Source organism: Eubalaena glacialis, chromosome 18 (assembly GCF_028564815.1).
Source record: "Eubalaena glacialis isolate mEubGla1 chromosome 18, mEubGla1.1.hap2.+ XY, whole genome shotgun sequence".
Lineage (NCBI taxonomy): Eukaryota > Metazoa > Chordata > Mammalia > Artiodactyla > Balaenidae > Eubalaena > Eubalaena glacialis.
In genome coordinates this window covers 37494765-37519127 of record NC_083733.1, presented here as the reverse complement: position 1 = coordinate 37519127, position 24363 = coordinate 37494765, and the positions used below count along the sequence as shown (strand labels likewise).

Below are 24363 nucleotides of genomic sequence, written 5' to 3'. Positions count from 1 at the left end.
ACTAATCAATGAATTTGGTAAAGTTACAGGATACAAAATTAATGCACAGAAGTCTCTTGCATTCCTATACACTAATGACGAAAAATCTGAAAGAGAAATTAAGGAAACACTCCCATTTACCATTGCAACAAAAAGAATAAAATACCTAGGAATAAACCTACCTAGGGAGACAAAAGACCTGTATGCAGAAAACTATAAGACACTGATAAAAGAAATTAAGGATGATTAAAAAAAAAAAAAAGAGGAAGACACAGGATATCTTTCTCTCTCCATCATGTGAAGATACAAGAAGAAGACTACCATCCGCAAACCAGGAAGTGTGCCCTCACCAGCCCCTTAATGTTGTACTTCCCAGCCTCCAGAAATGTGAAAAATTGTTTGTTGTTTAAACTGCCCAACCTATGGTATTCTGTTATAGTAGACTGAACTGACTAAGACAAAGCTCAAGAATTATCTTCTGGCTGGATACTCTACCTTCCAGGCCCACTGGAGCAACTGTGTCAACCAGGGGCTCTTTGCATCAGCTTCATCCCTGAGGCTCTGGGTGCTGAAACAAACACAGCATACATACATAACAAACAGGAACTGACTCTTAAGCTTGGTCCCCAGCCACTCAATAGCTGATGGGGAGGGAGAGGTGTATGTCTGCCAGACCCATTCTCCTGTCTTCCTACACACAGACAACAGAACTGCCTGCATCCTCTACCTGACCTGCCATCACCTTTCCCGGTGAGGCTGGCCTAGATGGGACACCCTCAGCTCCTGGTTGGTGGGAGAGGGGCCCACCAACCAGATGCAAGTGTCATTTCCGTTAGCTCCAAAGTATCTTTTCAGCAAATGGAGAGGCAACCAGTGGACAAGAAAGGAGATAAACACTGGCTTGCTTCTTCCTTCCTCAATTATCAGAGTTTTATTTCCAGCCCTAAAAGCATCATTGTCAGCAAGAAAAAGACAGTCATCTCCTGACTGGCCATGTCTGTCAGCATCAGCATGTAGCCAGGAGATCCCAGTTCTAGCTCTGTTCTACCCTGACTCCCTGGATGCCCTCAGGTGAGTTCTCATTCTGACCTGTTTCCCCACATGTAAAATGAGTGGGTTCAACTAGATAACTGCTTCTCAAATGCAGGCTAAGAGTCAGTTGAGGATCATGAAATAAATGTAGTGGGTCAAGATCAGCATTAAAAACTAATAATAAAACATAGGCTAGAACCAAAAGTATCAGAATGCAGCATACTAAGGGCAATTACTGTTTTCATCACACTTTTTCTTCACTGATATATGTGTACACGTACATGTGTGCAGCGGGCGTGTGTGTGTGTGTATATACACTGGGTTATAATGTAAAAAGTATTTCCTAGGTGAGTTGTGGTTCAAAAAGTTTGAGAGTCACTGTGCAAAATGATCTCCAAAGGCCGGGCAGGTCCTGCTCTGTGTTCCAAGAATATGCATCCATGACACTGGGTCACTTTTCCCATCACTGGAGCAAACTGGTCTGAAAAAGACAAATAACAGGACAGATAAAGCAGCTATATACATCTGTGTAATTCACATGGCTCCCTCCCCCCGCCCCATATACTCCAAACCACAGTGGAGCTACCTGGAAGATTCTGCCACAACCTAGGAGACAAGCATGTTAAGGTGCAACCTCCCACCAGTGTAACCTCCTCCCCCTCCGTCTGGGGAAAAGGCTATCTCTCCCCCATCCAATTCTGTGGTCCTGACAGGTGGTTCACTCTGAGCCAGTTCCCCACAGGGAAGGACTTCCTATGCTAGAGAAACAAAGGGCCAGGCTGGGAGGTAAGGGGCTCTGGGAAACCAACTAACACCCCACACCATCACTACCCACTGTGAAAATTTAAGTGGCTAGTTCAATTGTAAATTAGAACAACTTTTCTGGATGGCAACCTGGCGGCATGTCATAAAATAGTAACTGTGTGTTCCCTTTGTCCCAACAATCCTACTTCCATTAATTTCTCATGAAGAACTTTTCAGACAGGTGAGCAAAGGTACACAAACAAAACCAAACAAAACTCAGAAACAGCTGTTAGTTGTCCATCAACAGATCGGTCAAATATGTTCTTCCATACAATGGAAAAATGATGGAGGCATTAAAGATGATGATGGTGATCCGTATTTCATACGGATGTGGCAAAATGTCCAGATTTTCTCAGGGAGAAAAGCAGGTTATACAACTTTAGGACAGCTGAACCCCATTTGTGTTTTTTTAGATCTAATGTGCTTTTTTTTTTTCCTGTCTGTCTAGTTCCGTAGGGGAGAGAAGAGTTGGCGGGGAAGGGTCTGAAGTCTGGAAGTGAAACAGGAGGGAAGGAGGCAGGGCACAACCTTTGAAAGAATGACATAGCCTGCGCACATGACATAAACTGATTAAAACCAAATGGGTCCAAGATGGCAGAAAAGTCAACTTCCACTAAACCTTGAGTCTCAGTATAGGCTCACTGTAACACATCAGCAAGCTAAATGACACACCTGCAGGCACCATGACACTTCCAAGACCGACCATAAGGATCAAAAAGTGGGCGGTGGCCCAATTCCTGAAATCCCCGCCCCTTCCTGAAATAGCTGGAATACTCCTCCCACTCATTAGCCAATGAAATTACCCACCCCTATAAAAACTGACAACCCCATACCCTGGTGCCTTTCTCACCTTCTGAGATGGTTCACACTCTGTCTGTGGAGTGTTTTTCTCTCTAAATAAATCCACTTCTTACCTATCACTTTGTCTCTTTCTGCAATGAGAAGAACATCAAGAACCTGAGCTTCATTAAGTCCTGAAACCAGGGGAAGACTGGGTTTTGACCGGGTTCAAGTCCCAGCCGCATGGGTTTTAAGTCCCAATCTGAGTTTTGGCCAGTTTCAGGTCCCGGCCGCCGTGGATTCAAGTCCCAATCTGGGTTTAGGCTGGGTTTGAGTCCTGGCACGTGGGTTCAAGTCCCAATCTGAGGTGCACGGTTTCAGAAGGATTTAACCAAAATATTCAAAGTGGTATTGAGAAATGGAGTATTTCCTGCCTTATCAATAAACAAAGGATGTCAGCGTAGTCAGCAGTTGCAGCCCTCCAATTTGAGTCCTGAGGGAACTCACGAAGGAAAGAATACCTGCCATCTAGCAGGCACCAGACTGCAACTACTCCCTACTGTGAGCCCTGAGGAAACTTAGGACGGGAAAATACAGGATACTGGCCCCAGATATGTGAGGTGCATATCAAAGGGATGATTTCAGTGAGCCCAGACTGTAGCATCTTCCCATACACAGAAAAGCGCTAAATTCCTTAACTTTGGGTATCTGGGTTTTTTTTAATTTAAAATAATCTTTTGATGTTCCCAACTACCTGCCCTTTGTTGCAAAACTTCTATATAACCTGGCTTCCCCCTCGCCTCCTCGGAGCAATTCTCTCAGGCTTTCTTGAGATGCTGCCTCCCGGGCTTGAAGTCCTAAAAATTTCTGCTGAGTAAAACATAACTCTCATCTTTAGGGTTGTGAATATTTTTTAAGTCCACAGTATCTCTGGGAGGAGCTATGGTAGGAAATTTTACTTCTACTTTATGCCCTTCTCTCTCTATTTTTTTAACAAGTGCACGTATTACTTTTATGATGGAAATAAAACAAAACTATTCCTCTTCGGAAAAATAATAACGATTTGCTCCGAAGACTCCAGGACAGCTGAGTGGTAGCAGAGCACCCAGACCTCTTTCTCCCGCCAGCGCAGCGGGGAGCCAGCCCTGGGAGCCTGGAGTCGGGCCGCCCCGCCGCCTCCCGGCCCGCCCCTCCGCCGTACTTTCTCCTCTGCTCCCCTAGCTCACCGAGGGTCAGTGCATCCTTTCACAGGCTCCCATCTCCGGCCCCGCGGCCTCCCTGCCACGGACCTCACGGAGCCCAGCGCTTCGAGCAACGTGTGCGCCCCAGGCTGCACGCTGGCCACTTCTCGGCGTCGGTGGCCGTGCTGCTGGGCAACACGCAGGTCGTGGCGGCCTTGGCCGAGGACCGCAGCCTGCACTCCCGCCGCAACTTCTTCCTCAACTTGGCCGTGGCCGACCTGCTGGTGGGTGAGTGCGGCCCCGGAGCAGCCCTGGAGAGGGGTTCCTGCGCTCGGAGGTCTCCCGTGGGAGTTGGGGCGCGTGGAGCATCCGCGTCCCGGCAGGAGCGGGCAGCCGGGCGGGCCCCCTCCGCAGCCCCCTGCGTCCGCAGGCGGCTTCTGAATCCCGCTGCACATCCCCTAAGTCCTGACCCTGGAGCGGAGGTTCGGGAGGAGCCCGTTAATTGTGGCTGGTGACGGATTACCTGGTGTGCACCGCCTCGGCCTTCGACGCAGTCCTTATCAGCTACAACAGGTTCATCTCAGTCACCAGGCGGTAAAGAGGGCAGAGGGACGACACAAACCCCTGGGCGTGGGGGGCGGCGGGGAACACAGCTGGGTTTGGTTTGGAGTTGCCGGCTAGTGCTGGAGAGAAGCCACCGCGCCACTTCCGTACGTTTTCAGGACCTCACATATTCAAAAGGGAAAGAAAAAGAGAAATGCCAAAACCAGGTTACAAATATTGTGATCTGTTTTAAATACTTACATTTAACAAATAAAACAGTTACAATGCAATATAAATTGTGCCTTTCACAGGATTTTTATCATTATACAGTATACCATAGGTGTTGTGGTTGTTCGTGATAGGGTCCGGAATGGGATGCAAATCTAAAGTCCTATTAAGGCACCTTTATCTTTCCACCCAGTGTTCTCACTCTGTGCGTAGGCTCACCCTGAGTTCCTCCAGGCCTCTGCTCAACGGTCACCCCCCTCGGAGAGGCCTTCCTTGGGTCACCCATGACAGAGCAGCTCTGGCCCTCTCCAGTCCCCCTTCCCTGCTATACTCATGCTTACCACCTGACACTATATTCTGGGTCTGTGTCTGTCTCCTCCTAGAACCCAAGTTCTAAGGCGGCAGAGGCCTGTCTTGTTCGGTGATGTATTCCCAGTGTCTGGAATGGTGCTAGACCTATTTGCTGATTAATGTAAACATAACCTCAACTGGAAATAAGATCCATATTCTGAAACAGGGAAGAGCCAGTTTTGACTCCATGTTGGATCTGCTTCTTTGACTTTAGCCTTTGCTTTTTGTTGTTTTTGTTATAATCATACATAATGGCCTGCCTCAGGGAACCCTACCCACCTGTGAATGGCTCCAAGAAAGAAGAAATTAACACATCCCCTCCCAGAGGCTGGTCATTCCTGGAGATGTTCTGCAAGACTGATGGCCCTTTTTACTTTACTTCCTCCCCACCTCTCCCTCTCTATTCTGCATTTTTACTTTACTTCCCTCTCTGATTCTATAAAAGAAACTGGCATCCAGTGTCTGATAACATGGTTATTTTGAGACACTAGTCTACCCTCTTCTTGGTCTGCTGGCTTTCTGAATAAAGTTGTGCTCCTTGCCTCAACACCTTGTCTCCGATTTATTGGCCTGTCGTGCAAAGAGCAGAGCGAGCTTGGACCTGGTAACAGTTCCAGCCCAGTGGAAAGGTGATGTGGGTGCCAGTGGCTTCTTGCCTTCCCTGGTAAGAGTTCATGGCTGCCTCCCCCAGGACAGTGCAGGGTGGGAAGGGTCCCTGCTTCTGAACAGGGGACTACCTCTGCATTTCCAGGGCTGACAGCAGTGGGCAGGGTTTGCCCAAGCGATCACAAGGGACGGATCACTCACAGGGGTCCTTTTATGCTGGCTCAGGGAGTCAGGAGACCTGGGTTCCAGCCTTGATTTAGCCACTCACACATTGTGTGACCACAGCACCTCTGTGAGTCATTTCTCATATGAGAAAAGTGGGGGGTCGAAAGCCCTATGGCTCTAACCTCTATGATAACTAGTTCGTTTGGCCCTCACCTCTTCCTAAGATAAGTAGAAACTAAAGTTTCTTACCCCCGTTGTGTAGTTGGGGATAATAAGACCCAAAGAAATTAATCAGCAGGGGCAGAGACAAGCCTTAAATGAGACAGAGGAAAAAACCAGAAGTGAAAAGAGTAACTTTCCTTTGATATAAAAAATTCCTTTCATCTTTTGTACAAGTAACCTATGTTCACTATTGAAAAATTAGAAAATAGCAACAAGGTTTGGGCTCTTCTCAGAAGTAAACTCTGTGGGACTCCACACAATTTGTTTCAGTTTCAGCTGCAGTTCTGAACCCACTTGGGAAGCTTTTTTTAAAAATATCTATTGAGATTTAATTGGTGTGGAGAGGAACCCAGGTTTGGCTTTTTTTTTTTTTTTTTTAATGTCTTCAAGTTATTGAGGTACAGCTGTGGGCGAGACCCATTGCCTTTCATCACAGCTCCAGCCCTGCTCATCCTTGTCTCCCGTCCCTAATACTGTTTCTTATATTCCTACAGTATTTAACCAAAATCATTTCCTCAGTACCAACGTGGCCTAAAGTGGCACTTTCTAAATTTCTAGGAGCTCAGAGTAAGCATTGCTTGGATTCTCCCTTGGCAATTAGGTTTCCTTTGCTCAGAATTAAAGGCTTTGAGTACATTGCAGGTGTATGGGTGAAATCACCTGATTACCAGTATTAAATATTCTGCATTGGCCCGGGTGAAGAGCAGGTGTTTTCTTCCAGTGACATACTCTGAAAGGGTCTACAGAATGGCAGCCCAGCTGGGGGGAAATGTCCATCTCCCAAATCTTCAGAGAGCCTTTAATTTCTCTAGTTATCTCACCATCTCAGAACTTTTTCCACACACCAAAGATACAGGTGGAAAAAAGAGCAAGAAGTTTTATTTCATTCTTTCATACAGATATTTTTATACCCAGTAATAATGATAGCCAACATTTGAGGGCTTATTTTAAGTCAGACACTGTTCTAAGAACTTTACATGAGCTAGATATACGTCAGGTCATGCCAACCCTGTGGTTAAAGCATCCCAGTTTACACATGAAGAAACCGAGGACACAGAGGTTAAGTTCGTTGCCTAGGACAAACAGCTAGCTAAGTGGTACCGGGCACTTGAATCCAAGCCACCTGAGTTGACAGAGCCTCTGCTCTTAGCCACTGTGACTTAGTGCCAACTATAGGAACTATAGTGGGGACTGAATTGGTCAAGAGTAAAAATACTGAATGAGCACATAAAGTTACAGGATGTACTTAAAGTTGGAAGAGGAAGCTTGGTATAACACAGTGCTGTTCCACACGTGATTGTTGAGTGAATTATGTGTATAATGCATATACGTTCTGGGAGGTGTTGAAGAAGTTTGCTTTCATACATGAAAGAATACCACTAACATCCAAAGGGACAGACCATTAGCTTTCTTCACAGGAAGGGAGCACTTCACCCACTGCAAGGAGGCTACCTAGAGTGGCATAGTACACCTGGGGAAGAGTTGGCTGATATGGAAATAGAACCCACCCAGTGCCCACTCACTGGCTATCTTAACAACTAATACTCAGCCTCATTGTTGACACCATGCCATATCAGCCTGAGTGGGTGAAGGTGCCTCAACCATCCCTCTTGGTGGCCCCTGCTGTTTCCCTATAGGTTACTTAACAGGGCTCAGAAAGGCATGACTAGGAAGACCATCTTCAAGATGATGCCGGCATGGGTAGCAGCGTTCCTCCTCTGTGGGCCTGCCATCATCAGCTGGGAGGACGCAGCCAAGGGAGCAGCCTGCCTCATGGGGAGTGCTATGCTGAGTTCTTCAATAACTGGTACTTCCTGATGATGACCTCCGTCATCAAATTCTTCACCCCCTTCAGCGTCAACATTCAGAAGTGTACCTACCTGCGGAGTGACAACACTGCCCCCAGCCAAGACAACGTGGAGATGATCTTCCAGGGGAGAAAAAAAGAACACATATTTCTCAAGCCAGCTGAGAGGAGGGGCAGCAGGAGGAGAGACCAAAGTCTTTCCTTGGATGTCCCTGGGATTCAAGATTTACTGCCTCTGCAAGCACGCTGGTGACAGAACCACTACAGGGCCAGTGAGAGGATCTGCAGTGCCCGGAGGCAGCTAGACCTCTCCAGCGCTGTGGCTAGCCATCTGCAGCTCTCCCAGGGTGAGTGGCCAAGTCGCTGGCCATCATTATGTGTGTGTGTGTGTGTGTGTGTGTGTGTGTGTGTTTGGCCTGTGCTGGGCCCCCTACATTTTGCTCATGATCCTCTGAGCTGCCTGTCATGGGATTGATGTCCACTACTCTATGAGATGTCCTTCTGGCTCCTCTAGCTGATTTCAGCTAACTCTATTCTGTACTGACTCGCTGTAACACTTGAGTTTCCAAAAAGCGTTCATCAAATTGCTGTGCCCTGGAAAAGCCAAGATCCACTGTCATATAGTACACATGACAGAAATGCCTCCTGTACTGGATTGCCTAAGCCCCTTATACTCCACAAAGGATAGACAGTCACAAACACTTCTCTAGGCCACTGTCACCCCCTTCTTAGTGTTTGCCACAAGGAAACGTGAGAACCATCTAAGAAACAAGTGAAATAAGTTATTCCAAGTACTGTTAAAATGTTGTCTATGGGGACTTCCCTGGTAGCATAGTGGTTGGGAATCTGGCTGCCAATGCAGGGGACATAGGTTCCATCCCTGGTCCGGGAAGATTCCCACATGCCACAGAGCAACTAAGCCCGTGTGCCACAACTGAGCCCAAGTGCCGCAAATACTGAGGCCTGCGTGCCTGGAGCCTGTGCTCCGCAACAAAAAGAGGCCACCGCAACGAGGAGCCCGCGCACCACAGCGAGGAACGGCCCCCGCTCACAGCAACTAGGGAGGGCCCATGCGCAGCAGCAAGGACCCAACGCAGCCAAAAATAAATAAATAAATAAATAAAATTTATTTTTTAAAAAATGTCTATGGAATTTCCATCTAGGGCTTTGTTATTCAAAGTGTGGTCCCTGGACTGGCAATATGGGGGGGGAGGGGTACCTGGGGGTTTATTCAAAATGTACACTCTTGGGCCCCACCCCAGACCTGGTGAATTCCAGACTCTGCATTTTACCAAGACTCCCATGTGATTTGTATGCTTGATAAAGCTTGAAAATCATTGGTCCAGGGGATGTGTAGGAAGGTAAAAATAGTTGACAAAAAGGGTTTTGTGACACCCATCTCCTGTGAATGTATCCTATTTAAGGCTTAAAATCATTGTGGCTCAAGCTTATGTAATTTTACCAAATTTGCACACACTATCCTATCAATCCATTTTACTCCCAGCTAAACTGCTCCCAAATTGCTGATCCAGAGAACTGTGAGATAAATGTTTGTTTTAAGACACTAAGTTTTGGGATAATTTGTCACACAATAGATAACTAATATAGGTGGGAGCCTTTTGGGAGTTTATGTGGAGGTATCATGCCTAGGAAAGCAGAGTAAGGCTGAAGAAAGCAAATGAGTAAATACGACTAAAAGAGTAGATGGTGCCTTGCTCAATAAGTGTTTAAAACAAGTGAACAGTTGAACAAGTGAGTGTTGTGAATGTGAGAATGTACAATAAACTCCATACACATTCTACTAGTTCCTTTTATGAATCAAGGTAGTATGAAAGGAAAAAGGTCCAAAACTGTTAATAGCAACTTTTATTGTTTCACTGGTGGAAAAAAAAAAAAATCATAATTGTATGATGCATTTCCCCCTAAATTTACAACAATGAAGGTTATACATAAATTATATAGATCACAAATTTTCTATTTTATACTATTTAGAACAAAATTATTTTGATAAATATGTCCAGAGGACAACCTAAGTTCTTAATGGATGGCTGAGTCCAAATATGCAAAATATAGCTTCTGGTTTAGACCATGGTGCTTTAAAATTCTCAAACATGCATTAATATACTCTAATTTTAGGGAAAATATTACACATGGCCTTATCTTGCATTTCAGGAGAAGCCCAAGCTGAATTTCACAAACAGTATTCCTTTCCTCTAAATTAATCTCAGAACAGAGAGACAGACACTTTCTGATTAGTACTCCCAAGTAATGAAGGAAATTACACACTCAACAATGAAACAAAACAGAAAAAAAGGAAGGAGAGCTTCATTAGTCACAGAGATAAGTGGGGTTTTTTTGGCTTTTTTTGTTTGTTTTTTTTAAACAGATCGCAGGAATTTAAAATAGCAGATCAATCATGCTACTTAGGGTGATCAGACAGACCTGAACACTTATGAAATGAATAATTTTATTAAGGTCTTGAAGGTGAGTGTCTGGAGGTACTGGGTAAAACACACCACAGGTAAGAAATGGGAAACCTACCTCAGCATTTCTGAAAGGCACAATCTATGGAAGGGAAGCCTAGTATAATAAAACCCTTACTGGATGTACATGGAAAGGAGGATGGTGAGCCTGGCTCCTTTCTAAAGGATGAGACCCTCGTAAATTGGCCCCTCAGATTCCGGTGATTCCCGCCTCAAGCGCAAATGCTCCAGTGTGTTATGAAAATGTTTGTTAATCTGCTCTGTTTCTTCACTGGACTCAAGATTTGGGAGGTCTTCTCGAATCTTTTGGATAAGCTGATTCAAAACCTGAATCGTGACCTACAAAAGAATAATTTCACCATCAAGCATGTACCACAAAAAAAAAAAATAACGTAATTTAATCAAAATGTTTTGAGGAGCCTGTTACTCTCAGCAGTTATCAGATTATGAAAAAAGAGAAAAAAAAAAAAAAAAAGATGAGAACATGATTCCTGGTTTGAGCAACAACTATTGGCCATTCATCCAAAACAACAACGACAACCAAAAAAAAAAAAACTTAATGAAAATACAGAAAATCATAAACCAGTAAAAGAACAAAAGCAAAATTTTATTTAACCTACAAATATTGATCCATCCTTTATTTGGGAATTATTCTACACTTGTATGGGATGACAAATCAGCCTACTATTCAGCATTTATAAATTATTTTTTATTTTTTAAACAGAGAGTGACTATTTTATAAAATATTCATAAACAAAAGAGATAAGAATTTTCTTGCACATAATGAGCTCTTCTGTAAGATGCATCTGTATAGACAGAGAAGAATTTTGGAGAATCAAAGAGACCACTAGGTAGATTCTCCAAACTCTGACCCTTGTAAACAAAAAAGAAAAGTATGAGGATGATAAACTATTGTATATATCAAATCTAAGAGTAGGAAAGGAAAATAATTAGTTCACTAACAACAATTTATTATTCACTTACCGCATCATTTTCCTTTTCATAAAAATAGATATATCTGTTCAGAATTTCTATAAAAAGTTGCACTTGTAGAGAGGGGTCCATGCACTGATTTGCTATTTTTAGAGCTTTCTTTAGGCATTCCATTACCCTCTTGCCTCCGTGAAGCTAGAATAAAGGGAGTGAGGGGAGTATTAAAGAGGGAGTATTAAAGAGATTAATGAATCACAAATGTCCCATTTCACACAAAGAAATAAACACACTACAGTGGCTCTTTCATATTTTAAAAGGACAAAACCAATTTAAATCCTCTTCATTTTTTAAAGTACACAGCTATATTTTAAAACAAATATATTATTTGTTTTATATATATGTTAAATGTTTTATATTTATGTATTTTGTATATTTTTTAAAGATGGTGGTACAAACTTGCTATGTTACAAAATCCTCAAAGTGGAGGCTTCACCACAGGATGTAACTCTCTATATGTTACTGTCCATTTCGGTTCTTTTAACAAAACAAAGCAATATTCTTTGTCAGGTTTCCAAGCACTGCACATGTCTTACCTCCAAGGCAAAAGGCCCCAGCAGCCGTTCCCTATCAATGATCCCCTCTCCTCTAACACTGTTGGTTAGGAATGACCTCCCACCTTACCTCCTCCCCATTTTTGTCTGTGTTTCTGCCAGACCAGAAGAGATGTGCACAGGTGCTCACAGCTCGGCCCTGATCAGGTTTCTTCAGAAGTTTGGATGCAGCAAGAGCACACTGAGTCCTCAAGGGTTCATGATTTTCTTCACTGAAGCACTTCATCCTCTCAAAAGTACCAATGATCAAGGTGATGGCAGCCAGCTGTGCTTTGGAATCGCTGATTTCATCTTCATACAAAGAAAATGCCTGGTACACACAAAGCAGAAGTGACCTTTAGGGACCAACCATCTACTAGAGCATTTTCCAAAGTATTTCCCATCAAAGCCCCATCCTGTGAGTCATTCAGATCAGAATATGGTTCAGATCAGAATATGCAGTGCCCTCGCTTGGAGAGGCACAAGACAAAGATGCTGACAAGTTGCAACAAAGAAACTTGTTTTAACTTTTGTTTAATCCAGGGTTCCCAAAATGAATTAACAATGGAATTTTTTTCCCCCCATGAAACAGTTTTTACCATGACCCACTGGAAAATCTTCAACCTCATTAGCACCCAGTAACTGATCAATTTTCCTGCTCCAAACCAGTCAGTGTAACTATAGTGTTAAGAAGCATAGTATTTCCCATCAAGATGGTGAGAAAGGGGTAGTTATAAATTCAGTGAAGAGTAAATCCATGTGCACCACCACCATTAACTACAGACAGGTGACTGAACAGAGCAAACGGATTAAACATCCCAGGAAGAGAGCAGATCACACCTGGGACATAAATTCATATGCTACTGTTTCATGATTTTCAAAACCAATTTCTCCAGCAGCTAGAGCCCCCTGAAGAAAAAGTCTTAAGGGTAATTCTGCCAGCTCTGCTTTGATCAAAGCACTGATCGTCTGGTGAGCAAATGAAAAAATCTTCTGGCATTTCTTTTCCCATTTGTCATCCTAAAACAAGAAAAAATAGTTTAAATTACCTTAAGTTCAAGATTAACTTGCGTAAGAATATTCATTTTATATAAAATGTCTATAGAACAAACAGGAAAAGTGATAAAGTTGAGTTCACAGTTTTCCTGCTATCTTCTGTCTCATCTGTGGAGTACACGAGGAAATCAAGCAGGATGTCTTCTCAAAACATCCATTTGAGGTCACTGGCTTTGCAATTTTTATATACTTGGTATTTGTTTTTTTGCATCAGAAAAAGCAACATATTCCCAAATAGGACAAAATTAGGAAAATACACAAAAGAATTTTTAAAAAATTAAAACCATCCCTAAATCTACCACCCAGCAATAATCACTGATAACATTCTAATGTTAATGTCTTCCTTTCTTTTTTCTATGCAAATATAATGTAACTGGGATCCTTTGTGTATGGTTTTCTACTTTAAAGTACTTACTGAAGAGTTAAATTGGGCTCATGCTGCATGTAATTTGTATTCAACTTCTTTTCTTTCACTTATTTTGTCATAATTTTCCTCATGATACTAAAGTTATTTAAAATCATTTTTTTTTTAAGAGAAACTTCCAGTGTTGGAAGAGTTTTTTTGTTTTGTTTTAATTTTTATTTATTTATTATTTATGGCTGTGTTGGGTCTTCGTTTCTGTGCGAGGGCTTTCTCTAGTTGTGGCAAGCGGGGGCCACTCTTCATCGCGGTGCGCGGGCCTCTCATTATCGCAGCCTCTCTTGTTGCGGAGCACAGGCTCCAGATGCGCAGGCTCAGTAATTGTGGCTCACGGGCCCAGCTGCTCCGTGGCATGTGGGATCTTCCCAGACCAGGGTTCGAGCCCGTGTCCCCTGCATTGGCAGGCAGATTCTCAACCACTGCGCCACCAGGGAAGCCCTTAAAATCATTTTAATCACTAGAAAATATTCCACAAACTGGATATAGCATAATTTACTTAACTACTTCCTTTTGGAAATAAATGTAACATAACGAATGGTCTATAAACACAAAGCTTTATTGAATCCCTAATTTTTTCTTTAGTATAAATTCTTAGAAGTGGAAATACTGGATTTTTTAAGGCTCTAGTTACACACTGCCAGAGTTTTCTAGAAAGACTGTAGTAATTCACATTCCCACCATTACTAGATGAGAATGAATTCTCATCACACCACTGCCATTGCTGAACCTTATTTTTCTTTCTTTACCAGTTTGATTTCTAAAAAGGTTCACTGTTATAATTAGTAGTGAGGTTAAATATTTTATCCATGTTTGACCATCCAAATTTCTTATTAATGCAATTGATTCTTTTCACTTTTAAGAGAGGATAATAGTCACAGACTTTTACAAGGACTAAATGCAATAATCCAAGTTTATACTCCTTGGCACAGTGTACGGCACATAGTAAGTAAATGCTCGTTGCTTTTTTTATTGTTACATTCACAAACATCTATCCATAAAATACTGGGAAAAAGGAACTACATGAGAGGCTGGCCTCATAAAAACTGGCCAAAGGCATGCTATGTCATACTGGTAAGTCTACTGAATATACCTTGTTTCTCCATTATTAGAAAATTAAGTTTATGGTGTTTGTTCCGTAATATAAACCTGACTGTCCAACTTTCAGGTACATTAGATTAGGGTTTTTTTTTTTTGGCTGCACCGTGAGGCTTGTGGGATTTTAGTTCCCCAATCAGGGATGCAACCTGGGCCCTCGGCAGTGAAAGCACAGAGTCCTAACCACTGGACCGCCAGGGAACTCCCAGATTAGGATATTTTCTACAAAAGTACACCACTGAAGACTTAGCCATAATCCTGCTTGTAAAAGGACTAAGCTCATTAAAAAATGTACACAACTCATAAAATTACTCAATTACAGGCTTTTAGAGAGCAGCAATTATGCAATGCTGGGCCCTTTCATTAGACAAAGCTAACGTGAATTAGACCTTACTTGTTATGTACTGCAACCTCTGAATAAGATTACTGTATCACTTCAGAACTAGTACTTCATAAAGACTCCCAAGAAAATAAAATCGTTCTTGAGAAACTAAAGCATTCTGAGCCATTTTGTAATAAACTTATAGATGTCTCACAAGTGATCTTTAGACACAGGAAAAACTTCTAACATAAATTTAAACTGTTTTAATCTTTCATTTCTAAGTGTTTTTTATGTGATTCCTCAACTAGTATGTAATCTACCAACATCACTATTGTCAATAGTGATACTTAAGTATTACACAGGATGAGTAATGAATGGAGAGTTATTGAAACTGGGATTTTATTACACCATTATCTATTTGTATATGTTTGAAATTTTCTATAATGATAAACTAAAACACATACACAGAGGAAAAAGGGAAAAAATTAGTGACATACTTAAAAGTAAACCCACCACTTTAGAATTCTCTTTGTAGCGAAAAGCCAGCTGGTAAGCTGCAAATACCAAAGGTGGCAGTGTAAAACGAATCCGTTGATTTCCACCAGCTCCAAAATGTTTTCGTGCTGTGTTTAAAATCTGACCAAAACAAACAAAACCCATTAATCTTTTCTGTAATTATAGAAACTATAATTAATCATTTATAAAATTAAATGGGAGCTCTAATCATCATGATTGCTACCATTTTTTGAATATATATGATATACTAGACTTCATGGTATACTTTTACATTTCTTATCTTGCCGAGTCATCACAATCACCCTAGAGACAAATACTAACCCCATTTCACAAATGGGGAAGACTGAGGTTCAAAGAGGTTGTATAACTTGCCCAAAGTTACACAGCTAGTCAGGGGCAGATATAAATACATGTTCATATACACATGTAAGAAGTATACTGTATTGATAAAGAGCACAGGCTCTGAAGACAGATACATTTAAAAGTAGATTCTAACACTTACTATCTGTGTGACCCTAGGCACATTAATATTTACCTTCTCTTAGCTGTAAGTTTCATTTGAAAAATGGGGTAGTATATTTCTCTTAGGGTTGCTGGGAAGATCAAGTAACAGATGTAAAGTGTTACCAGTACTAACACAAGGCATGTACTCAAAATATTGGCTATTATTATGATACAAAAAATATGCATATTGCTGGTATATCACACCTCCTACTTCAGAAAAATATTAAGACCATGTAAGTCAAGGGAAATGGTAATACACTTTAAAAAAGAGCCATGAGGAAACAAATGTCTGGTTGTTTCAGAAAAAAACCACAAGAATTCATGAAATAACTTAATATGTGTGTCACAGTGTGTGACATATTCAGGTTTTGTAAATTTCTCTGACAATCATAGATGGATAGGAAGAGAATGCATTCCCCCTTGGGTAAGTCACAGCTAATGGTCCTCACCTTAAAGGTGTTTCTGTACATGGCATAACCAACTGGCCACAGGTGGAAAGCATACTTCCTAACTACTACATTTGGTATACAACAAAAAATGAAAACACACATAGGCCATGTGTGTATGTGACACAGTTAAAACAGTTAAAACATCTGAACAACGGGGCCAGCCACTAGGTATAGATCACACACAGTGCACAGATTATCTGACACTATGCCAAGTCGAAGACTATCGCACTACCAACAGAAATCAGCTTCTTTTTCACAATTGCTATGAAGGAGTACGAGAGTGTCAACTATGACAAAGTCAACACAGGAAGAAAGTCAGGACTCATCCTCAAATAAAGGTGTTCTTCATTACTAACACTTAGCCTCATGCATCCAACAATGGTTAAACTACTTTGCCCAAACGATAATTAGGCAGCCATATGTGCTACCTTTCATAAACATAAATTGTCCAGTATCAGTCACCAATACTCCTACTCAGGCAACATGTTTTATTCATTTCACAAAGGTTTATTGAGGACTAAGGAAAAAGAAAGGGAGAATCTCATGTGATTGTTCTTTGCCAGGAAAAGGGGGTTAAGAAAAAGGCAATTTTAATTTTAAAGTCTTCACACATTTTCCATGTGGCAAACACAAACAACTTCTATTTGCAAACCTTGGAAACATATACACAGTTGAATATAAGGATTTTACTCATACTTTAAAAGTTTATTATGAAAAACAAATGAACAATTCTAAAAGCAACACACAGTTCAAAAAGAAAATGAACATGGACTGATTATTGGACACCCAACTAAAGGAAGATAGGTTTTTCTACAATTCTTAAGAAGTCATCAAAGAAATGACAGCAACCTACTTGTTCTTCATAAGCTCCAGAAGTTTACAAACAATTATGCATTTAATCATAAAGTTCAGTTAATCTCTTATTCAGTTTCAATTCTTTCAAAACCTTTTAATACCACAAACTGGATTAGACCATTTGAGACACATCTACACATGACTTCACTAGAAGTTGTTGAAGGGGTATAGTAAGAGTTAACTCATACCAAGTACTGCTGATCAGGGTCCTCAGACCGCAGAAGATGAATGAATCTGCCCACAAGGCTCTGCTCATCAGCAAAGTCCTCTGGGTCAGGGTCTTCTACAGGTTGATCTGGCTGATCCTGAATCAACGTGGATACCAAATTCATTATGGAATCCACCTGTATCATGGGAGACAGAAACCCACTGGGGTGAAACAATCAGCATATAATGCCACTGACAAAAGCGTTTCTAGTTGTGTAAAGTAGTTATGAAACAGTATCAACAACATAATTCCTTCTTCTGTGTGAAAGTATATGCATGTTGGTACACATATAAACATCTAGAAAGAGACGTACCAAATGTTAATCAATAGTTAATCAATGGACCTCTCTTCCTGGTGGGATTATAGTTATTTTATAATTTCTTCTTTATACATCTCCAGTTTTCTCATTTATATAATGAATAAGCTACCTGTAACTTTTTTTAGTAGCAAATTACCCTCCCCGCCTATCTCATGTGTTTGTCTCAAGGTCTAAAACCATAACTACATTGTCTCTGTTTTTCTAATAAAGCATGTGGGTATTCTCTTACCTGGTCTTGAGAGACAATTTCTGTGTTAAAATCCAGAACATTACTAAGCACGTAACAACTCATGCTTTTTCTGGACTCGTAGTCAAAGTACTCAAAGAGTGGGTGAAAATGTTTTAATTTCAAGACTGTTAAAATATTGTTGTAAGTGTCAACAGGTATCTTCAAAAGTCTGGTGAGCTCCTTTGAAACTGCACTACTGGTAGCAATACTGCAAAAAGAAAAACAGCAGCCCTTTAGTGAATGAAATTAACTTCTTATATACACAAACAGCACTTGATTCACAAAAATTTGAAATTTTTCATTTATAATATTAAAGGAAATGGGTCAAGTGAATCACACCACCCCAAAACACCCCAATGACTTCCAAGAGAGGTCTATCAGATGTCTGTCTAAACACAAACGTTTATTCATCTATTAATGTCCTATTGATACAATAAGTTTTGCTAGTCTCCAATTCATAAACAGGTTGTATACCTGGAGTTAAAATGCCTGTCTAGAATGTGGTATTTCTAAGGGAAGTATTTTAAGTCGTAGTTAGGTTTCTAGGGCAGCCAATAAGTACGGTATATTCAGGGTGACAAAGCCATGCAAAAATAGCAATTCAACAAAATAGAAAAACACATAAATTATTTCTTCTGCATCAGATGTTGATGACTAAGGAAAAGCAGGATGAAATTAGGAACATTCCATGGGGGCTGAGGAATATCCAGGCATTTATAAGACCTTTAGAGGTTGGGATTTCTAATTTTTTATTTTGTCTAATTTTACTTTAAAACTCACTTAGTGGGGAAAGATATAGATACATCACTTATTCAAGATCTGGAATGTTTTTCAGTTCACAAAAAATGGGAGTGACAAAAAGAAAAAGGGGGAATAAAAAGAAGTAAAAGAAAAAGAAGAAATCTTCCAGATGTTAACTAAACCACTGGAGGAGAGATGGAAAGCAGAAAGATTACATGAGTATATACAGGGGCCTATATATATAGGGCAAGGAGGGGCAAGGAGGGGCCTAGATTGGGCAAGGAGGGGTACAGGGCAAGGAGGGGCCTAAATTGACCGCATGTTCAGAAGCAGTGGAGGATGGGACAGTAAGAGGACTGCTGGGAAAACATAACGGGATCAGAACTGTCCACAGTGGCCACTAGAGGATGCAACAGGTCCAGGACAGCATAGTTGAAGACGATGCAAGAAGATAACAGAATATTATACTATCCTTGATGGTATCAAAATCAAAGCTCAAAATAGAGAAAAATTTAAACCAATTAATTTCCACACCTTAAATACATACATGCCTCCCTAATTTTTTCACAACTTACTCATCTGTAGAAAACCACTTCTCATGGAAATACTGCTTGATATAAATAGCTTCCTTACCAGTTTAAAAACTAACTCACCCATATATACAAAGGGGTCTGAATTGAAGACACTGGTCCCTGAAGACTGCTATGGTCTATGAGTGCCACTACTTGATCAATGTACACAGCCAGCAGTTGGTTGCCACTTTCTGCCCTGATTAGTACCAAGCATGTCGATCTAACAAATACTTAAAACAAGATGAATGCTAACATTTCAAAAAGGAATTGCAAAAGAAAAATAAATCTGGGACAAAAAAGTGCTTTACAAAGGTTTTTACAAAAATGTTTAACTTTGACTTACTGTTCAAGGTTGAGCTTATTAAATATCTCCACTGTTGTTTCTAGAACTTTATCAACGTAGTCCACACGATCAGGATAACACTTCATAGCGAGATTAATGAGAGAGACTTGTAAAGATACAACGTCCTCCGAAGGCATGTCTTGTCTAGACTGGAATGTTCAGAAAACCATGGAATTTATTTTAAACAATTAGAAAAGGATCTACCACCTGAGAAGTTTGAAAGTTTTGAGAACTTAGGAACAAAGCCATACAAACCTGTATTACTGTAGCCACCTGCTGTGAAAATATGTCAAAAAGTTTAATATCTGTTGGAATTCCAGGTCCATCTTCACGGTGAGCAAATAAAGCTAATCTAAAAAAGAAAATAATCTTTATTTAAAAGGATATAGGGATCTGGGTAGTCGGATCATGGATGACATTTTATTCTTTATGCTGTTCTGTATTTTCTCCAAGTGTATTTCTCCTAGAACCTTTCTCCTAAAAAGATTTTTAAAAAGGACATGGAACGTAGCTGACCATTCCCTCAATTCATTTTTAATGGAACAGTTTTACCAATGATGCCTTATTTCACTGCATTCTTACTTTATACCATACACAACAAATTTTCAACAGGCCAATTCTGCCAAATTAATTAAGTAGATATGGATAGAAATGTATTATATGTGACAAATGTATTCAACAGCATGATTATAAAAAATAATCTTTAAAATATAAAAAGTACCTAGACTCTTTTAAGACACTGCATTTTTACTACTGAAAAGTTTAAAACACAACTAATTCTAAAAGTAGTAAAGTTAACTTCTATTTACCACATCTTAAACTATACAAAATAACGTCTGTTCCATTATCACTAAGTGTTTATCATGGTTACAACTAGACCCACATTTTGTTATGCACAGAAGAACCACTACTGACAGAAACGGTTAAGTGACATTACACCCAACATAGGACAATTCAGTTATTAGCTTCCATTAAGAGTATTCCCAAATAGAGGACTTCCCTGGTGGTCCAGTGGTAAAGAATCCGCCTACCAGTGCAGGGGACGCAGGTGGGATCCCTGGTTGGGGAACTAAGATCCCAAATGCCGCGGGGGAATTAAGCCGGCAGGCCACAACTACTGAACTCGCACCCCTCAGCTAGAGAGCCTGTGTACCGCAAACTACAGAGCCCATGCGCCTTGGAGCCCGCATGCCACAAGAGAGAGAAAACCCGCATACCACAACTAGAAAGAAGCCCACGCACCACAACAAGAGAGAGAAAACCCGCATACCACAACTAGAAAGATGCCCACACGCCACAACAAAAGATCCCGCATGCCTCAACGAAAATCCCACATGCCGCAACTAACACATAGTGCAGCCAAAAAATAAAATAAATTAATAAAAAAAGAGAAATGCTTAAAAAAAAAAAAAAAGAGCATGCCCAAGTAACTTATAATTCTTAATGTCCAGGACTGACAAGATAATTTGGAGAATTCTGCTATATAAATTCTCAGACTTTAAAACTAATAACTTAGATATTTAAAATATAATAAAAAGTATTTGCAGAAATAAATCTTCCCTTGGGTTTCTGGTTTCATAATGTCAATGAGTGTATGCTCACAAGCAGGACACATACTATGTACTAGCACCCAGCAGGCACTCATTAAAGCTATCATTGAAGGCCAAGTTTTATACTTTTAACAAAGACCAAGGGCTAAAGAAGTCAAACTTAAACATAAAGAGGATTTACTAACATTTTTAATACTTGAAAATTCTTCTTTAAAAACATGTGATGACACAGTGATTACCTGAACATTCTTAATAATCTATATTTATGGCTACTTGATAAAGAAGACTCCAGATCAAACTGGTTCCCACTAAAAGATAACTTTCTTTTTTTTTTTTAATTAATTAATTTATTTATTTTTGGCTGTGTTGGGTCTTCATTGCTGCGCACGGGCTTTCTTTAGTTGCGGCGAGCAGGGGCTATTCTTCATTGTGGTGTGCCGGCTTCTTATTGTGGTGGCTTCTCTTGTTGCGGAGCACAGGCTCTAGGCACGCGGGATTCAGTAGCTGTGGCACGTGGGCCCAGTAGTTGTGTCTCACAGGCTCTAGAGCACAGGCTCAGTAGTTGTGGCGCACAGGCTTAGTTGCTCCATGGCACGTGGGATCTTCCTGGACCAGTGATCAAACCTGTGTCCCCTGCATTGGCAGGCGGATTCTTAACCACTGTGCCACCAGGGAAGCCCAAGATACTTTCATCATGGTAAAAAACAAGCTTTGCTCTTCAGTGATCTTTGGGGTTATAAAATTTGGATTTATAACATCTTAGGTCTGTATAATGTCTTTAAATGCCAATTAAATGCATAGATTAAAATATATTACCTCCATGACCCCTGTACAATTAAGAGCTAAACTTATTTCATGCGTAAGCTAGACAAGCACTTAGTAAGTACTCAGACTTACAGAACTAGTGTAACTACATCAAAAATATTAATAAAGATGGAACAGAAAAAAAGAATTCACAAAAATGTTTTAAATTCATTATTCCCAAGTCAGAACATCTGCCCTCCAGTGTTGGAAATTCTTACCTATCAATTAAAGCAATGATTATGTTTTTCACATTTACATTTTGGTGTAACTCAGCACAGGCCCGAAGAAAAGGATTCAAAGTTTGAAGGTGGAATTCATCAGGGAAAACCTGAAAATCAAATAATACTAAATTATTACTAAAACCAAATAGTAAAAATCAATTAGAAAAAGCATTTCACACAATATTCTGGACTTAGTATTTAAAGTTCATATTGTGGGAAAAACATCATTTTAATCTTATACAACCAAATTCAAATACATCACTTTTAAGCCTCTCAAAACATAACCCCAGAAAGAAATATTCTATTAACCAAAGTACAGCTACGATTTTTTTCCCCAGGTTTATATTTATTTATCTATTTAATGCTCCTGACAATTTTACAAGGATTTCTGTTAGTCCCATTTCACAGGTAAGAAAAATGAGACTCAGTAATGTCAAAAATGACAAACCAAAATATCAAAATTTTAAGTTAAGGAAGATCGGTATTTTTCCTTTGCCTCAGCTTCCAATATGGCCCCATCTGGCACTGTTAACAACTCTGTCTTTATTTCCCTTTTTTCTTTTTTTAATTGAGGTATAGTTGTTTTACAATGTTGTGTTAGTTTCTACTGTACAGCGAAGTAGAGCTCCCGGTGCTATACAGCAGGTTCTTATTAGTTATCTATTTTATACACATTAGTGTATGTATGTCAATCCCAATCTCCCAATTCATCCCACCACCACAACCCCACACCCCCGCTTCCCCCACTTGGTGTCCATACGTTTGTTCTCTACATCTGTGTCTCTGTTTCTGCCTTGCAAACCAGTTCACCTGTACCATTTTTCTAGATTACAAATATATGCGCTAATATACGATATTTGTTTTTCTCTTTCTGACTTACTTCATTCTGTATGACAGTCTCTAGGTCCATCCACGTCTCTACAAATGACCCAATTTCATTCCTTTTTACAGCTGAGTAATATTTCATTGTATATATGTACCACATCTTCTTTATCCACTCATCTGTCGATGGGCATTTAGGTTGCTTCCATGACCTGGCTATTGTAAATAGTGTGCAATGAACATTTGGGCGCATGTGTCTTTTTGAATTATGGTTTTCTCTGGGTATATGCCCAGTAGTGGAATTGCTGGGTCATATGGTAATTCTATTTTTAGCTTTTTAAGGAACCTCCATACTGTTCTCCATAGTGGCTGTATCAATTTACATTCCCACCAACAGTGCAAGAGGGTTCCCTTTTCTCCACACCCTCTCCAGCATTTATTGTTTGTAGATTTTCTGATGATGGTCATTCTAACCGGTGTGAGGTGATATCTCATTGTGCTTTTGATTTGCATTTCTCTAATAATTAGTAATGTTGAGCAGCTTTTCATGTGCCTCTTGGCCATCTGTAGTCTTCTTTGGAGAAATGTCTATTTAGGTCTTCCGTCCATTTTCTGATTGGGTTGTGTTTTTGATATTGAGCTGCACGAGCTGTTTATGTATTTGGGAGATTAATCCTTGTTTGCTGATTTGTTTGCAAATATTTTCTCCCATTCCAAGGGTTGTCTTTTTGTCTTGTTTATAGTTTCCTTTGTTGTGCAAAAGCTGCTAAGTTTCATTAGGTCCCATTTGTTTATTTGTTTTTATTTCCATTACTCTAGGAGGTGGGTCAAAAAGGATCTTGCTGTGATTTATGTCAAAGAGTGTTCTTCCTGTGTTTTTCTCTAAGAGTTTTATAGTGTCCAGTCCTACATGTAGGTCTTTAATCCATTGAGTTTATTTTTGTGTATGGTGTTAGGAAGTGTTCTAATTTCATTCTTTTACATGTAGCTGTCCAGTTTTCCCAGCACCACTTATTGAAGAGACTGTCTTTTCTCCATTGTATATTTTTGCCTCCTTTATCAAAGATAAGGTAACCATATGTGCATGGGTTTACCTCTGGGCTTTCTATCCTGTTCCATTGATATTTTTATTTTTGTGCCAGTACCAAATTGTCTTGACTACTGTAGCTTTGTAGTACAGTCTGAAGTCAGGGAGTCTGATTCCTCCAGCTCCATTTTTTTTTTCTCAAGATTGCTTTGGCTATTCGGGGTCTTTTGTATATCCATACAAATTTTAAGACTTTTTGTTCTAGTTCTGTAAAAAATGCCATTGGTAATTTGATAGGGATTGCATTAAATCTGTAGATTGCTTTAAGTAGTACAGTCATTTTCACAATATTGATTCTTCCAATTCAAGAACATGGTATATCTCTCCATCTGTTTGTGTCAGCTTTGATTTCTTTCATCAGTGTCTTACAGTCTTTTACCTCCTTAGGTAGGTTTATTCCTAGGTATTTTATTCTTCTTGTTGCAATGGTGAATGGGATTATTTCCTTAATTTCTTTTTCTGATCTTTCGTTGTTAGTGTATAGGAATGCAAGAGATTTCTGTGTATTAATTTTGTATCCGGCAACTTTACCAAATTCATTGATT

At 40.3% G+C, this 24363-nt stretch overlaps 1 protein-coding gene and 1 pseudogene across 1 annotated transcript in view; one reads left to right on the top strand and one right to left on the bottom strand.

The window, feature by feature from the left end:
- The first annotated feature begins 1040 nt into the window (after window positions 1-1040).
- LOC133077646 (histamine H3 receptor-like) lies at window positions 1041-7951 on the top strand (annotated as a pseudogene).
- Window positions 7952-9562: 1611 nt separating this feature from the next.
- VPS35 (VPS35 retromer complex component) overlaps window positions 9563-24363 on the bottom strand; it is a 33664-nt gene continuing 18863 nt past the window's right edge. The window contains exons 8-17 of the mRNA XM_061172290.1: window positions 21907-22016; window positions 19590-19686; window positions 19335-19483; window positions 17679-17886; window positions 17111-17266; window positions 15112-15234; window positions 12545-12724; window positions 11796-12035; window positions 11166-11309; window positions 9563-10520 (exon numbers count right to left, since the gene is read on the bottom strand). Of these exons, the coding sequence (XP_061028273.1) occupies window positions 10341-10520; window positions 11166-11309; window positions 11796-12035; window positions 12545-12724; window positions 15112-15234; window positions 17111-17266; window positions 17679-17886; window positions 19335-19483; window positions 19590-19686; window positions 21907-22016 (1587 nt within the window). The 3' untranslated portion in view covers window positions 9563-10340. The remainder of the gene's footprint in view (window positions 10521-11165; window positions 11310-11795; window positions 12036-12544; window positions 12725-15111; window positions 15235-17110; window positions 17267-17678; window positions 17887-19334; window positions 19484-19589; window positions 19687-21906; window positions 22017-24363) is intronic.